Source organism: Colossoma macropomum, unplaced genomic scaffold (genome assembly GCF_904425465.1).
Source record: "Colossoma macropomum unplaced genomic scaffold, Colossoma_macropomum, whole genome shotgun sequence".
NCBI classification, from domain to species: domain Eukaryota; kingdom Metazoa; phylum Chordata; class Actinopteri; order Characiformes; family Serrasalmidae; genus Colossoma; species Colossoma macropomum.
Window position 1 is genome coordinate 1331695 of NW_023494795.1, and position 17753 is coordinate 1349447.

The 17753-nt window shown below is 40.3% G+C and overlaps 1 protein-coding gene across 2 annotated transcripts in view; it reads left to right on the forward strand.

Annotated features, from left to right (window-relative positions):
• Positions 1-17753, forward strand: part of itsn2a (intersectin 2a) — an 85891-nt gene that overhangs the window by 48901 nt on the left and 19237 nt on the right. For both annotated transcript variants that reach the window (XM_036581123.1, XM_036581124.1), the window contains exons 13-27: positions 361-498; positions 680-820; positions 1175-1262; positions 2121-2260; positions 8738-8874; positions 9081-9376; positions 10849-10961; positions 11139-11299; positions 12566-12638; positions 14529-14707; positions 15902-15957; positions 16184-16350; positions 16627-16660; positions 16749-16870; positions 17042-17138. In XM_036581123.1, the coding sequence (XP_036437016.1) occupies positions 361-498; positions 680-820; positions 1175-1262; positions 2121-2260; positions 8738-8874; positions 9081-9376; positions 10849-10961; positions 11139-11299; positions 12566-12638; positions 14529-14707; positions 15902-15957; positions 16184-16350; positions 16627-16660; positions 16749-16870; positions 17042-17138 (1942 nt within the window). The remainder of the gene's footprint in view (positions 1-360; positions 499-679; positions 821-1174; positions 1263-2120; positions 2261-8737; positions 8875-9080; positions 9377-10848; positions 10962-11138; positions 11300-12565; positions 12639-14528; positions 14708-15901; positions 15958-16183; positions 16351-16626; positions 16661-16748; positions 16871-17041; positions 17139-17753) is intronic.

The window sequence follows — 17753 nt, forward strand, 5'->3', positions numbered from 1 at the left end:
TATAAAACAGCTGAGAAAGCTGTACAGAATTGATATATAAGAAATAATCATATGCGGACGTTTTTCGAGCGTGTGGCATTAGCGTGATGTCAGTTCACTGAATTCTGCAAAACTTTCGCCAAATCTGATCTGACAGCTCAGACTTTTGAATGAATATTTTAGGCTGTATGAGGCGACGAGCAGCAGTGCAGGGACACCGTCTTTCAGAGTAATGTTTTTCCTCTGCTTTCTCAGTAATGCTCTTTCTTCCATTTGTAAGAAAAATGCAGCTTTAACATCCAGAGTGACTCGTATTTAACGCATAACTTTACAAGCAATGACTGTAAACAGATTATAGCTGTGAATTTCTCCCGTCCCCAGGCAGCAGAGAGACAGAGACGGATGGAGTGGGAGAGGGCGAAGCACGCAGAGCTTCAGGCTCAGAGAGAGAGAGAGAAGCGAGACATCGAGAGACTCACAGCCAGGAAGAGGAGCCTGGAGCTGGAGCTGGAGGCTGTGGTCAGATTTACACACTGCTTTATATGAGACTCTCATTCTTAAACCTTAAAAAGGTTGTTTAAGCCTCTTTTTCAAACACGGTTCTTTATGAGAACAACAGTGGCGTAACTCAAAGGACTAAGAGTGGAGTGTAGTTTGAGTCGAAAGGCTGGATTCTCAAATCAGTCTGTGTCTCTCACAGGGCAACAAGCACAAGCAGATTTCAGACTGCCTCCGCGAAGCCCAGAGCAAGAGGCGGGTTCAGAGGGCGGAGCTAGAGCTCATCAATCAGAAGCGGGACGGTCGCATCGCCGACATCAACTCTCTGCAGCTGCAGTTTGAGGTTTGAAGATATTTGTCTGGTTCATTTTTGTTTAATCAGTTAAAATCAAATGCAGATGTTTATATTTGATTCATATTCTGTATTGACAGGTCAGTTACAAACACAAATGTGGTATAGATTTAAAGTTTCTCTGCTTTGTTCAATGAGCTGCGATTGGTTGATTCCTAACGACCTGCTTTTGTTATCACCAAATTCTGAACTTCTAAACTTCTACAGGTAAAAGACCTTCAGTAATTGTTTATGTCACCAAAACTGCACATGGGAAGAAGATGTGTTAGATGTTTCCAGTGTTATGGAAGACGTTTTATTATTGTGCAGTGTTGATGTTCTGTTGAAAGGCTTTGTTGTTCTCAGGATGTTCAGAGGCAGCTGACTAATCTGACTCCAGAGAGGCTGAAAATAGCAGACAGACTGAGAGAACTCACACAGTCCAGCACTACACGTAAGAAAACACACTGCTTTAAACAGATGGATGGATGGATGCTTGCATGGATGGGTGGAGCCATAGAGGGATGGATGGATGAATGGATGGATGTGTGGATGGATTGATGGATGCGTGGATAGAGGGAGTTGTAGACAGATGGATGGATGAATGGCTGCATGCATGGATAGAGGGACTCATGGATGGTTGGATGCGTGGATAGAGGGAGTCATAAATGGATGAATGGATGGATGGATGAATGCTTGCATGGATGGGTGGAACCATAGATGGATGGATGCATGCATGGGCAGAGGGAGTTGTAGATGGATGGATGGACGAATGGATGCATGCATGGGTAGAGGGAGTCATGGATGGATGGATGGATGGATGCTAGGATGGATGTGTGGATAGAGGGAGTCATAAATGGATGGGTGGATGGATGGATGGATGCATAGATAGAAGGAGTCAGATGGATGTCTGGATGGATGGATGCATGGTTACATGGTTGGGTGTACACTTGGATGGATGTATATTTGCAGGGATGGATGGATGGATGGGTGGGTGTATACTTGGATGGATGGATGGACGGACAGAAGGATGGATAGATGGATGGATGTCTACTTGGATGGATGGACACATGGATGAATGCATAAATAAATAGGTAGATAGATGTGAAAGGGTATGTGTAAAAGACTCTCTCTCTCTCTCTGTCTCTCTCTCCCTTTCTCTCTCTGTCTCTCTCTCTCTCCCTCTCTCTCTCTCTCTCTCCCTCTCTTCTCTCTGTCTCCCTCTCCCTTTCTCTCTCTCTCTCTCTGTCTCTCTCCCCCCCCCTCTCTCTCTTTCTCTCTTTCTCTCTCTCTCTCTCTCTCCCTCTCTCAGGCACGGGAGTGAGTGATTTGAAGCAGAGCATGTGTGAGAAGGATCTGAGCTGTAGGAAGCTGAAGGAGCAGCTGGACGCTCTGGAGAGAGAGACGACAGCCAAGCTGTGTGAGATGGAGTGCTACAACCGGGACATGAAGGTCCAGCTCAAACCTCACTCTGCTCCTTTCTAGATAGGTTCTAGAAATGTTCCTATAGGGCTGCTAGAAGTCAGCATTACCTTACTATAAATTAGTAAATGAAAACACACACTTTCACAGTAACACTATAACAGTGAGACTATAACACTAACACTATAACAATGACACTATAACACTAACACTATAACAGTAACACTATAACACTAACACTATAACAGTGACACTATAACAGTGACACTATAACACTAACACTATAACAGTGACACTATAACAGTAACACTATAACAGTAACACTATAACACTAACACTATAACAGTGACACTATAACAGTGACACTATAACACTAACACTATAACACTAACACTATAACAGTAACACTATAACAGTGAGACTATAACACTACCACTATAACAATGACACTATAACACTAACACTATAACAGTAACACTATAACACTAACACTATAACAGTGACACTATAACAGTGACACTATAACACTAACACTATAACACTAACACTATAACAGTAACACTATAACAGTGACACTATAACAGTGACACTATAACACTAACACTATAACACTAACACTATAACAGTAACACTATAACAGTAACACTATAACAGTGAGACTATAACACTAACACTATAACAGTAACACTATAACAGTGAGACTATAACACTAACACTATAACAGTGACACTATAACAGTGACACTATAACACTAACACTATAACAGTGACACTATAACAGTGACACTATAACACTAACACTATAACAGTAACACTATAACACTAACACTATAACAGTGACACTATAACAGTGACACTATAACACTAACACTATAACACTAACACTATAACACTAACACTATAACAGTAACACTATAACAGTGAGACTATAACACTAACACTATAACAGTGACACTATAACACTAACACTATAACAGTGACACTATAACAGTGACACTATAACACTAACACTATAACAGTAACACTATAACACTAACACTATAACAGTGACACTATAACACTAACACTATAACAGTAACACTATAACAGTGACACTATAACACTAACACTATAACAGTAACACTATAACACTAACACTATAACAGTGACACTATAACAGTGACACTATAACACTAACACTATAACAGTGACACTATAACAGTAACACTATAACACTAACACTATAACAGTGACACTATAACAGTGACACTATAACAGTGACACTATAACACTAACACTATAACAGTGACACTATAACAGTAACACTATAACACTAACACTATAACAGTGACACTATAACAGTGACACTATAACACTAACACTATAACAGTGACACTATAACAGTGACACTATAACACTAACACTATAACAGTAACACTATAACACTAACACTATAACAGTGACACTATAACAGTGACACTATAACAGTGACACTATAACACTAACACTATAACAGTGACACTATAACACTAACACTATAACAGTGAGACTATAACAGTGATCTAAACACTCCCACTGCACACAGTAACAGACACTGTTTCATCAGATAATAATACACCATACTAATGTTTACTGTTCCAGATCTATCTATCTTTCTTTCTTTACCTTTTTCTCTGGAGTTTTATTGATTTTAATTTGAATCTTTGTCTGTATATCTTTACTCTTTTCCTCTTTCTTTCTTTCTTTCTTTCTTTCTTTCTTTCTTTTACTTTTCTTTTCTCTGGGATTTTAGTGATCTTTTCTTGTCTTAATCTTTACTTTGTCTGCACATCTTTGCACTTTTCGCCTTTCTTTCTTTCTTTCTTTCTTTCTTTCTTTCTTTCTTTCTTCCTCTGGGATCTTAGTGATCTTATCTTAATCTTTACTTTGTCTGTATATCTTTACTCTTTTTCCCCCTTCTTTCTTTCTTTCTTTCTTTCTTTCTTTCTTTCTTTCTTTCTTTCTTTTACCTCCCTATAGTTAGTGGACATGGATGACTGTGTGCTAAAGGGCCTTCTGTCTTTGTTGGGCTGTCTAACCAATCTCTTCCTTCTAATTAAGGTTCTCTTTTCGCTCCTTTCCTCTCATTCCAGCCTTTACACTCATCTGAGAGCATCCCTCCATCTTCCAGCTCCATATGTGAACTTTAACATCTGATCCCTAATCACATAAGCCATGGATGAAAGCTCGCACCCTCCACTGACCGCTGCTCAAACACTGTGTATATAATGTGAAGATTCTACGGTGAATCTGCACTGCAGCTCCGTCTTAGTGTCTCCGAAATGTAGACTAAAGCATTAAAACAGATCAGTAACCACAGAAAGAAAGATATAAATGATAAGACAAAAGCAAAGCTGTCTTTTCTCTATTTGTGTAAGTCAGTGGTTGCACAGTGACCTGTTTATGCCTGGATGGTGTCCAGTCACAATATATTTAAAAGGGGAATTCCACCAATGTTTCAAAATTTCTGAATAATTCAGTGGCTGAGGTGTAAACAGAGTCATTTCAGAGTGGTTTGATGTGAAATAGTTCATTGTAGAGAAACTTACAGACTCAGTTCTCTTTACAGTGGTGGTGATAGGAACCAGGGGTCACCATGTCCACAACACAAATTGCCATTTTATTTACAAATTTGCCATTTTATTTACTATCCAAAGCCACCAGTGAACCTGCACATGCCCTCTGAGTTTTATATGTAATGTAGAGGATGGTAAAATAGTCATAAATCTGAAAAAATGTGTTTTCTTTTGGGGACTATTTTACCTCACAACGTCCTGCATGTACCTCTCCAACATGATCGGTTTTAAAAAAACATTTAATTTAAATGTCAAAACCATCTCAAAACTATCATCTCAGGCAGCAGGCAGCATATTCATAACTATTTCATGTAATAGCTTTCTGTGAGCTTTCAAAGGCATTGAACTCTTCAGACATCTGGTTCCTATCACCACCACTGTGAATGATTGTGACTCAGCAAGTTTCTCTAGAATGGAACTTTTCACAGAAAACCACTCTGAATGACTTTGTTTACATCTTAACCACTTAATTACGCAGAAATTTTGGACAGTTGGTGGAATTCCCCTTTAAGAAGCATGTGGACGTGGGCACTGTAGTGGAAAAAACTGTGCGCTTACTAGTTTCCTCATTAAATGTAAACTCAATACGTGTATTGAACACTGTGGAAGAGCGAGCCTTCGTCCTCGGGCATCTTCTACCGTCATCATCATCGTGTCATGAATAGAAATGGCTCATATTCACTCCCCAAACATCTCCAGCAGACAAAGCTGCCGAAATTTGAGGAAGGAGGGGATGAGATTCTGTCGCTTTCCTTCCAGCCACACTGCTCTTATTACACCTCGAATTCAGAGCCAAAGCAAGTTTTAGGAGCATCGTTAACAATCAGGAAGAAAGGGAATAAATGGGACCATTTCCCCTGAAAAACCTGCTCAGTTTAATCACCAAACTGCTTTAATTTAACTCAGAGCTCAGCCAGCTGAGCCGAGAACCTCATTTTCATCAAAGCCCTCTACAAAATACAAAAATAGACATATACAAAACAATTTGTGTGAGTAAGTATTAGAGAAAGAATCATTATGTAAATGTAAGCACTTCGGAAATGCTTGATTGTAGCAGTGGGTTTGTTGTTGTCTTGGCTCACTTTAATTATATGTCTGGTTAATTCCTTTTTAGGCCAAATCTGAATGGCAGCTGTGTTTGTTTTGAGTTTTTGAGGGCACATCAATCAAACCAGCGCACCCACATCATTCATGAACCATTATTTTGCTGTTGCTTCATGAATATACAGAAAGCATTAGTTCAGGTAGCACCAGAAAAGCTGCAAGTGCACTACAGGCCAAAAGCTTGGAAGCAGCAGGATATAACAGTGATGCTGGTATTTAAAAACGATGATGATATTCCTAAATTATGACAAGTCAGATTTCTGTTTGGCCAAATAAACACGTTCCACCCAGGGGCTCACCGATAGGATGAGGGGGAGAAATCAGACAAACTAGGAGAAATCAGGAAAATCCTTAGAAAACTAAGCCTGAGATGCTGCAAATGACTTTGGCTAAGAATTATAGGCTGACCGATGACTAAAAGCTAGACACACCACAGAACAGGTTTGATTTCAGCTTTCACTGTAAGAGTCGACTTTGTACTTTCAGGTATCCTCTAAACAGGCATCATTTTAGCATCAGTTACCAGATAGCAAGAGGATATTGGACCACTGTTGGCCCGCTGATGGCAAAGCTGGCGGTCCACTGGTGTTTTGCTCAGCATTTTCTGGGCGGCCCACCGGTGGTAAAGTGGAGTATTTGACAAAATTCTACTTATTATTGCTTATTGTCCGCTCACAGTCTAATTTTCTTATTTTTCCTTCCTTCCTATCTTTAGTTATACTTTGTAAATTACTTTAGTAAATAATTTTAATCTAGCTCAGTGTCAGCGGCAACATTTTCTATAAAATCATTTTATAGAAGGACATTTATATTATTTTTTCTCTCGGTTGTTTGTCATATTTGTCTTATTTTCCAAATTAAAAGTCTCTGTGCATTTAAAATCTGTTTGAGAAGATTAAACTAGGTAGAGCTTGTATGCAGGACAGTAACTGGGTGGTCCGAGGGTGGACCAGCAGCGGCAAACAGTCAGCGGGGTGCCGATCTTATCAAGCCAGCGGACCGACATATGCTTGCTATCTGGGTAGCTGGAACCAAGCCTGTGCGACAAGTTTGGCCTGCAAACTAAGCTCACGTTAGCTTAGCCAAAAGGCTACAGTCCCATTTCGGCTTTCTACGTTCACTCTAAAACTCCCTCCCTCAGATATCAGGCATCGTTTTAGATTCACTTAGCTGGAACCAAGCCTGTGTTGTGCTGTGTGGCAGCTTGCTAACTAAGCTTTCATTAGCTTAGCCAAAATGTTACAGTCCCAGACACCACAGAACAGGTTTGATTTCAGCTTTCAGTCATTTCAACACCAGTTACTCCACTTTTACTGTCTCAGACATTAGTTTTTATTGTCAACACTTGTTTCAGCAGAGCAGCAGTTAGTCAGAATCAAACCTGCACAGTGATGTGCAGCACTGTTTGGGTCTGTAGCCTCCTCGCTAAGCTAACGTTAAGTTAGCCAACATGGCTACAAGATGCTAACACCGCAAACAGGTTTAATGTCTCCTTTCAGTCTCTTCAGCGGCAGTCGCTCAACTTCAGTCCCTCAGATTTGGATCGTCATCATCTAAACTTCTGTCTGTGGTTTAGTTAGCTAGAATCCAACATGCTCTGTGGTGAGCCAAGCTGTCATTGTGCTAGCTAAGCTAATGCTAACCAGCTCCACTCTCCTAGTTATCAGCACTGTTTATCAGTTATTAGAAAGAAGATTTGACATATTAAATGATAGCTTGAAAATCTTGCATTGTGTTCACTTATTCAGTGACCATGTAAGTGAACTTGTTTACCTTTTGAAATGTTCTTCCATACTTGGCCTGTAGTGTGTACAGTATATCGTCGCTGTTGGGACAAAACCTTGTATGTCCATTTTTGTTGTTTACAGAATTTAAAAATGGCAAATAGAAATGGTCCAAAATTACTTTTGGAAAAAAATATCTTTTACATTAACTTCATTCAAACTGAATTTTCATCGCCTATTTTTTTAAAATAAGTTTGATTTAGTATGTAAAATTGTTAGCTTCAGGTTTCAAAACATACCACACCACAAACTAAGCTGCTTTTGATGTTATTGTTTTTGTGATGTCTCTGCAAAGAACACACTTCTGCACATTGTAATGCTCTGTTGCTGTTTATCTGCTGAATTTAATATATGGAAAAAATAATGCATCATAAAATGTGGCCTGTGCAAAAGTTGAGAGCGCATTTTCTATTTTATGTTTTATTTATTTCCAATATGTTAAAATCAGCAAGATAAAAGAAATTGTGCACTAAATTGCAGAAAAATGTCACATTTAATGTGTTCTCTTTTTTGACTAGGAGTGTTTAAACGTTTTCATACCACTGTACATCCGCCTACTAAGTCCAGAGCAGTTTAGCTCCGCCCACTCAAGCTGGAGTTATAAGCAGTGTTTCTGTGTATACTGCTTTATGAATGAGGCACAATACAGGCCAATCAGAACAGAGCTTAATCTTAAAGGCACAGTAGCAAAATCAGGCTGTTAATTGTAAGGGATAAAGGGAAGTTGGAAAATGGTAAAAATGGATTATGACTGTTTTTGGCACACTAAAACACACATATAAACACTATAAGTGGACTTAAGAAGAAAAATGTTGAATCTGAGCCTTTTAGGAACTGTTTTCCTTCCGTAAAGTTGCCATTTTTGCGAGGTTCTGTCCCAACACTGACAATATACATCAGTACATCAATAGTACCAATACAGCAAAGTTTGGGATAATGTCAAAGCTAATAGCAGAGCTAATGGAGATTATGCACATTGGTGTCAGGTGTAATGTTTGAGAGTTTTGTGTTGTATTGGCGCTGTAGGAGCTGAGGGAGAGGCAGCGACAGCAGCAGGCAGTGCTGGAGCAGCTGAGCCGAGTGAAAGCAGAGAAAGTGAAGGAGCTGCAGAGACGACGACAGGAGCAGGAGGAGAGGAGGAGGAGAGAGGAAGAGGAGGCCAGGTGAACACTTATGCACATATACACCTCTGCCGTCAGTGTCCAGCCTCTCGTTCTTCTACTGCTCGACGCTGCTCATTTTCTCAAAACGATTTAACAGCTAGGCGTCCCCAAACTTCTGATGGGCAGTGTATGACTGCGTACATATGCATTAGGACCACCATCATGTTCTTACACTCTTAAACCTGTGTGTGTGTGTGTGAGCTCAGACAGGCTAAGCTGGAGCAGGAGCGACTGCAGAAGGAGGAGGCCGAGAGGAAAATCGCCCAGGAGAGAGAGAGGAGACGTGCGGAGGAGAGAGAGAAGGAGGAGAGGAGGAGAGCGGAGGAGAGAGAGAAAGAGGAGAGGAGGAGAGTGGAGGAGAGAGAGAAGGAGGAGAGGAGGAGAGCGGAAGAGAGAGAGAGGATAAGAGAGAGTGAAGGAGGGAAGAAGCCTGACAACAGTGTGAATACAGATCTTCACTCACAGCTCTCTGCACTGTTTAACAGCACAGCCAACGGACCCGGTCAGTAGACTTAATCGTCTCTCTCCGTAATTAAACGAGGCTGGGATTGTTATAAGACGCGAGTGTTCATTCTGAAAGAAACGCTCTAGTTAGGACGACTGTAGCAGCAGGTCAGGTGGAGCCGCCTGACTTCAGAGTCGACGTGAATCAGAAATTAGAACACCTTTTTATTCCTTTACATGACATGTTTCAGAGTAAAACAGGCTGCTTGGACGGGAAATAAATGTGGGGAGGACATGATTTCTTTCTTCAGGATCTGATTGGATTATGAAAAGCGGGTGTTCCACGACAAACAGGCTCTGATGGTCAGGAGGATCCATCTGTTTTACAAGAAAGTCAAAGAAAAATAACATAAAAACAACCAGATTTTGTCAAAAAATAGTACTGCAACATTTTGATGTGTATTTTCTGTAGTTTCTGAAACACAATTCATTGTTGAAAGCTTGATTTTAATATGTATTAAATAATATGTATTCATATTCAAGACTACCAGATATTTGAACTACCTCACGCCTGTTAATGACCTGAACGAACATGGATTTTTAGTGTAAACGAGCTGAAATAGCTGAAATAAATGATTATTTCACAACTGGTCGAAACACAGATACTGAGGAGAAGAAAGGAGGCTTTTGCTAACACATATGCAGTCAGGAGAGGAGGTGATGACAGGTGTTCTCGCTGATGATTGGTCAGGGTGATGAGGGAAAACATGCTTAGATATCATTGGTTTTCCTGGCTGTTGGCACGCAGTGACTTAACTGAATGTTATACAGCGCTTAGAGGCAGGCAGAAATCACTACACTTTGATCAGAGATTACAGAGAAACAAGAATTTTGTCTTGCGAAAGATACAACACAATGGATTTTGCTTGAAAAAAAGTCCATTTTGAATTTAGGTTGACTTTAAAAGGCCCATAATATACATTTTCTTGCATTTTATTTGTTTTATGCAGTTATTACACAGTAATACACTAATACATGTGCATTTATTGCATGGTAATACACTAAATACACAATACATACACTTGTGCACAGTACGAACATGCACACCTAGCAATCTCATATCAACCACATAGAAACCATGAGGAATACCATAGTAACCATCGAACAACATACTAGCAATCACCTATAATACCATAGTAGCCACCTGACAGCACCCTAGCAACCACCAGAGATACCACAATACCCTAGCAACCACATAGCAACTACCTTGGATACCATGGAAACCACCTAACAACCATAGCATCTGCCTAGCACCATGCAAGCAACCACTTAGAGCACCAGGTCAACCACCTGGCAACTAAGTTTAAAGTGTTCAAACTGAAGATCCAGAGTTAGATCAAACTAAGCTTAATACTAGCTGGCTAAGCCAGAAATCCTGCTCTGTGAGAATGACGTCAGTTCCGTTGTTTGCAGAATAGTTACATGGTGTTAATTTTATGGTTGTGAGTTCCTTGTACGTTCTGTCTGCAGGTGTGCTGCCTGTTTTAAACGCTCAGGGGAAGCTGAACACCTACAGAGCCCTGTACCCCTTCACTGCCCGCAACGCTGACGAACTCACACTGGAGGCAGACGGCCTCATAGAGGTATGCATGCACACAGAGTGTTACCAGAGCTCCCATTTATCCCACAAAAAGTCTTATAAAGTTTTTAAAATGTCTGAAATTTTGTTTATTTTTACAGTAGCAAAGTACAATTACTCAGGTGTTTTCCACCTGACGTCACTCAACCACCCTGAACGTTGTGCTCCTCTGACCTTTCAGGTGGACGAGTCTACAGTCAGGGAGCCCGGCTGGCTGTATGGAAGTTACGGAGGAAAGAGTGGCTGGTTTCCAGAGAGCTATGCAGAGAAGATTAATAAAGACAAGACAGATTCTACAGCAGTTCTCACACACACCACAGCACCCCCTGCTGACTACTCCAGGTAAGACAATTTGCAATTTGTAGCCCACACTGGAGGAGGTTTTGCAGAAGGTTTTGCAGCCCACAAGACTTGACTTGTGGCAAGCAAATTTAACGAAGTGAATGAACATGGATTTTCAACAATTAATCTAGCCTATCTAATTTCACTTGACTACATAATATCACAGCATAATACACACAGAAAAATCCTTGATTTGGTTAAAAGTCTGGTTTTGTTTAAAAAAAAAATGGCCTGTAGCACAGCCCCCGCTGAGGGCTGTGGCCCACCTTAAAAGCCACCGCTCTATACTGTAATACACCCAGTAAGTTAAGGTGGAAGAATTTCAATGTAGAATCAGCAAATGTAAAAAAAAAATAAAGGAACCAAATGCAAAACTAACTGTAATACACCCCACGCTCTCTTCTAAGCGTCTCTCATCCACTGTCTACTGTCTCACCACTGTTAATGGTCAAGACTAGGCGTCCAGTGGAGGATCTAGAAATTTCTTCCAGGGGTAGCAGGGATTTTGTACACCATGGAGTCTATTTAATACTGTGAATTATCCGTACAACCTTCTGACCACTAAACAACCTTCACAAACCAGCAGCAACCAACATGCACAGTGTATCTGTTCTGATCAGCTGTGTTTGGAAAACAACTACATTGTAGATTGTACTACACTGAATCTTATTCCCAACTAAGTCAGATTATATTACTATAGGGTATATTAATGGGCTATATTACATAACCTAAGTAAGTTTAGGGACTAGCTATAAGCTTCAGAGCAGTTGAACTAATTAAACTGCACTAACGCTTTCTAATAATGCTGTGAGATGAATTTAACTGTAGTTCAGAACAGCTGAACACAGTCTTGTGAACTGCTGCATCTCCAGTGACGTTATCAACTTGCTAGCTGACAAGGTAGCCAGATGGCTAACAACTCACACTTTATACAGACTTCTGGTCACTTGGACTTGTTGTGTGCGACACATTAATAGTAGACTTTTTTAGTGTTTTGTCCATTTTACAGACACGTTTTGCTTAATACAATTTTGCATCGTATTTTATGGCTACAGAATTGGGGTGGCAAGTGCGGTAGCAGCTCATAGATCCCCCCTGTAGACACCTATTTTTATGTTGTTTATAGCTCATTTGCCCTGGAAATGCTGCTTTACAATCTTTTCCTTCTGTGTTTTTTCTTGGTCATTATACATTTAAGCTGGGTAACTTTATTAGCATTTAATAACGTTTAATAACATTCAGTAACATATTTTCTGTTCCCTCCAGGATTCCCAGAGTGGATATAGAGGGTCCAACACCCACACACACTCCTGCAGCCACACACTCCCAGCATGCACAGGTAGGTGTGTATGAGCACCCACAATAATGCTGAGTTTGCATTACGGTGATTTTGCTGGTCGGGCAAAATGTCCCAGTGTTCCATCAGTCACATACAGACACTCTATAGCTGTCATCTTGAAATGTGGGAGTGCCCATGATTGATGTGTTCCACTTTGACATGAAGTGCCATCCAGTTTGTGGATGAGTGGCCTAAAACAGGAACAGTGGACAAGATGGACAATCTTTACCTGACAATATTGGCACTACGGCAGTTAGATGCTTAAAGCCCCGGAACCTATATCCATGTTTTCTTTCTAAGTAGGATAAACTTGCTCTTGTAGGCACTCAATGTATATGTACAGTGCTGTGAAAAAGTATGTGCCCCTCACCCAAGTTCTTCTATTTTTGCTAATTTGTCAAAGTTTAAATGTTTCAGATCATCCAACTAATTTTAATATTAGATAAAGACAACATGAGTAAACACAAAATGTAGCTTTTAAAGGATCATTCCATTATTCCACTGCAGCTTCCCCACAGATACCATTTTTGCCCAGTGTCTTTCTTACTGTGTAATCATGTACATTGACCTTAACTGCAGCAAGTGTGGCCTGCAGTTCTCTAGATGTCCGTCTGGGTTCTTTTGTGACCTCCTGGATGAGTTGTCGATGTGCTCTTGGTGAAATTTTGGTAGAGTTTTCTCCATTTGTGAATAATGGCTTTCACTATGGTTCTCTGGAGTCCCAGAGCCTTAGCCATGGCTTTATAACCCTTTCCAGACTAGTGGATTTCAATGACCTTTGTTTCACATCTGTATTTGAATCTCTTTAGAACGTGGCATCTTGTGCTGCTTTTTGAGACCTTCTAACCTGCTTCATGTTACCAGACAGGTTCTGTTTAAGTGATGTTTAGATTCAGTAGGTCTGACAGTAATCATGTCTGGGTGTGGATAATGCAATTGAACCCAACAGTCAGTTGAATTTGGTTAACTAGTTGATTTACTAGCTACTAGCAATTACTTTTTCACATAGGGCCAGGTAGGGCTGAACAGCATTTCTCCTTCAATAATTGAAATCAACATTTAAAAACAGAATTTTGTGTTTACTTGGGTATCTTTGTCTAATATTAAAAGTAGTTTGATGATCTGAACATTCTAGTGTGACAGATACACCTGAATAGAATAAATTGGGAAGGGGCAAATACTTTATCACAGCACTGTATATCATCACCATCAGAGCAAACCGTCTCTCGTAATTGTAAGCTTGTAAATTGTAACTTTACAGAAACTTAACATAACTCGTAATGAAAGTCAATGTAACAGTTTTTTCAAAGTAGTCCTAGGAATTTCTATTGGCCCATTAATAATGAAATTTTGATATTATGGAAAAGGTAACTTGAATTTTCAAATGTAAAAAAGTAAAAAATGAGAAAAATGGAGATGTTTTTGTGTGGCAATGACGAAATGGACATAGTATGTCCTGTGAACAACTTTCCTATGCCACTAAATGGCCAGTGTTATTCGGCTAATTTCTCCTTTTTCCTTATAAACTAAGCGGTCCTAATTTTAGGTCATGCGTATGTAAGCAGTACCCTCACTAACCATAAGGCTGATGTGGTTTGTCCCACCAACACAGCTTTAACAAAACTGTATTCGTCCACTGTCTCTCTGTGTTTGAGAGCAACTCACACAGAGAAAGCTAACAACCAAGCGAAAGCTAACAAAGCAAGCCCAGCTGAACTATCAAGCTAGCTTATCTGTCTTGTTTGTCATCTGTTCGTCCATCTGTCCATTCATCCATTCATTCATTCAACCAGTCATGCCAGCTTTTCCTGGTTGCATTTTGGCAGTGAAGTGAAACTCTGTGTGTGTGTGTGTGTGTGTGTGTGTGTGTGTGTGTGTGTTTGCGCGCAGGCCATAGCTCTCTGTGCATGGACAGCGAACACTGAGAGTCACCTGGGGTTCTCTAAGGATGATGTCATCAGGGTTCTGGAGCAGCAGGAGAACTGGTGGTATGGAGAACTTGGGGAAAACAGAGGCTGGTTCCCCAAAACCCACGTCTCCATGGTGACCACCAACAACTCCCATACTGAGTAAAGAAATTTCTCTCTTTCTCTCTCTCTCACCTGTCAGCCTTCCATATTATATACTGTGGTTAGATAAACAGTGTGTCCAAAAGTTTGCAGACACCTTCTCATCCAGCGTTTCTTCAGTATTAATAGTGTTTGTCCCCCTTTGCTGCGGTGAGGATTTGATTGCATTCAGCCACAAGAGCAATAGTGAGGTCAGGTATTGAATGAAGCTCCATCACTCCAGAGAACACAGCTCCACTGCTCCACAGCCCAATGCTATGGGCATAGCATTCTTTTCTATGGAGGTTATACTAGCGGTGTGTCAGCAATTCCTGTGTCAGTAATGGGTGCACCCTAAAATAGCTGAAAACAATATAAGAGCTCTCTAGATACTTTAGAACATACATTATTGTTTTAATTGCCATATTAGTGGGTGTAGGTTAAAATCGTGTCTTATATAACCTTTTTCCAAATAAGCTGGAGAATGCATTGATGTGCAAATCATTTAAACTCTATATTTAATTAAAAATAGTACAAATATATAAAATAGTGTTTTTCAAAAATGATATGCCCATTTTGAATTTAATGCCAGCAACATGTTCCCTCTTCTTTTAGCAATACTCTGTAAGTGTTTTGGAGCTGAGGAGACCAAGTGATGTAGTCCCATTCTTGCTTATTATAGGACTTTAATATTAATATATAACTTTATATTAATACTGAAGTGTGTATATATATATATATATATATATATATATATATATATATACTTTGTATATATATATGAAGTATGTGTATACTTTAATATAATTTTTGTTTCATAATGCGCTAAAGGTTTGGGTGACAGGTCTAGACGGCTGGCAGTTTAGGAGCCATGCTCTTGTAGAGCTCTGCAGAATGTGGTTTGTCATTATCTTGCTGAAATAAGCCTTCCCCGAAAAAGACGTCACCCGGATGGCAGCATATGTTGCCAAAACCTATATATATATATATGTATGATTGTATGATTGCCTAGATTCAGACTTGGATACTCCTGAGTTAACCCCCTAAAATCCCTTATTACATACTAAAGATTATTATTCAGTAACTACAGGAACTTCAGTGCAAACTGGAGACTATTCTTAGGTTATAGAAGTGCGTAATAAAACTTTGGGACCACCGGCAGGCCCTGGCCTTTTAAGGGGTTAATGCTGCAGTTTTCCTTTGTGTCTTCTACAGACCATTGTATTCCACTGTTGATGAACTGGACCTTCCTGACTCTGGTCTACTTGAAGGTAAGGATCCATTCATTCCAGAGTCACAAACAAAAAAAAGTATTGAATTTTATCTAAATATATCTGAAAGGAAAAAATACATAAATGAAAGAATAATTTGAAGCAATGTGATATATAACGGTAAATGGTAATTGGATATAAATGACATGACACTTATTCATATCAACCAATATGTGATCAGTCAGTGAGATTTTGTGATCTGTGGTTTATACCTTTATCCAATCAGAATATGTGGCCTTGTACACGTACGAGAGTCCAGAGTCAGGTGACCTGACATTCCGGGCCGAGGACGTTATCTTGGTAACGGAGAGAGAGGGGGAGTGGTGGAAAGGCTGCATCGGCGACCAATCGGGACTCTTTCCTTCCAACTACGTTAAACCCAAAGACTCAGACGTATGTGACACTTATGTTTAGTGTGATTATATTTGCTATGAAATGCTTAATGACCCTTAAACTGCATGTTCAGTTATTAATTTTAGGACGTATTATGTAGTAACTGCTTCTAAAATAGTGAGTAACTACTATGAATCAGTCAGTGACTGTGATAACATTCAGTAACTCCTATAAATAATTCAGTAACTACCTAAATTATTTAGTAACTAATATATATTAGTAACTTGTTTGAATTATTGAGTAACTACTCTGACTACTGTTGTGTTGTTCTTTTAGACTGCCAAATCTGGTGCGTCCAGTAAAAAGCCAGGTGAGCTGATTAAGGTTGTCCAGACCAGTCCCGACAGACTGAAGGAAGCAAGCATTGTGATCTGTTACTTTTCCCTCCTTCCTTTCAGAGATCGCCCAGGTAACAGCAGCTTGCATCGCAACAACAGCGGAGCAGCTGAGTCTGACCCCTGGTCAGCTGATCCTGGTTCTTCATAAAAACTCCTGTGGCTGGTGGCTAGGAGAACTTCAGGTCAGTGTCAAGGATACATCACCAAATGTAGTCGACCTGCCAAGGCATGATTCTTTAGATTTACACTGGATCTCTGAGGCCATTGAAGCCAAGAAATAATGCAAGCTTATACCAATTACACCAATTAGCATGGTGCTAACTAAGAGTGCTTTTTGTGCGCATGTGCTGTAGGCTCGTGGAAAGAAGCGTCAAAAGGGATGGTTCCACTCCTCAAACATCAAACTGCTGGAGCCCAGCAGTGGCAAAACCACTCCTGCACCTCCGCCACGTATGTTACGCATGCACACACACCAGAGCTTGAGATATTTGCCTGAAACAACAGGTTCTTTTAGGGAGGTTGAGTGATAATGGGTCAAGTTCAGACACAATTTTGTCTGGCTCAAGCTTGACGACTTGAATTAGGTCGAGTTCAGACAGAATCTTGTCTGGCTTTGGTCAGGTTTGGACTCAAAACTTGACCTGGTTTCGCTCAGGTTCAGACAAAATTTTGTCTGGCTCGAGTCGGATTCAGAGTCAAAACCTGAAGATTCAGTTTAGGTCGGGTTCAGACAGAATTTTGTTGGGCTTGGGTCAGGTTCGGTTTCAAAACTTGATTTGGGCCAGGCTCAGACAGAATTTTGTCTGGCCGGGATTGGGTTTGGACTTAAACCTTGATGGTTCAGATCAGGTCAGGTTGACAAAGAATGTTTTGGATTGGGTCTCGTTCGGACTCAGAAGTTGACAATTCGGAGTGAGGCTGGTTTCAGGCAGACTTTAGTGAGGCTCAGATCAGTTTCAGATTCAAACTTGGTGGTTCGGATCAGATCAGGTTCAGACTGAATTTTTCCAAGTTGGGTTTAGACTCCAAACATTACGGTTTACAGTGGTTTTCGCCCCGACAGAA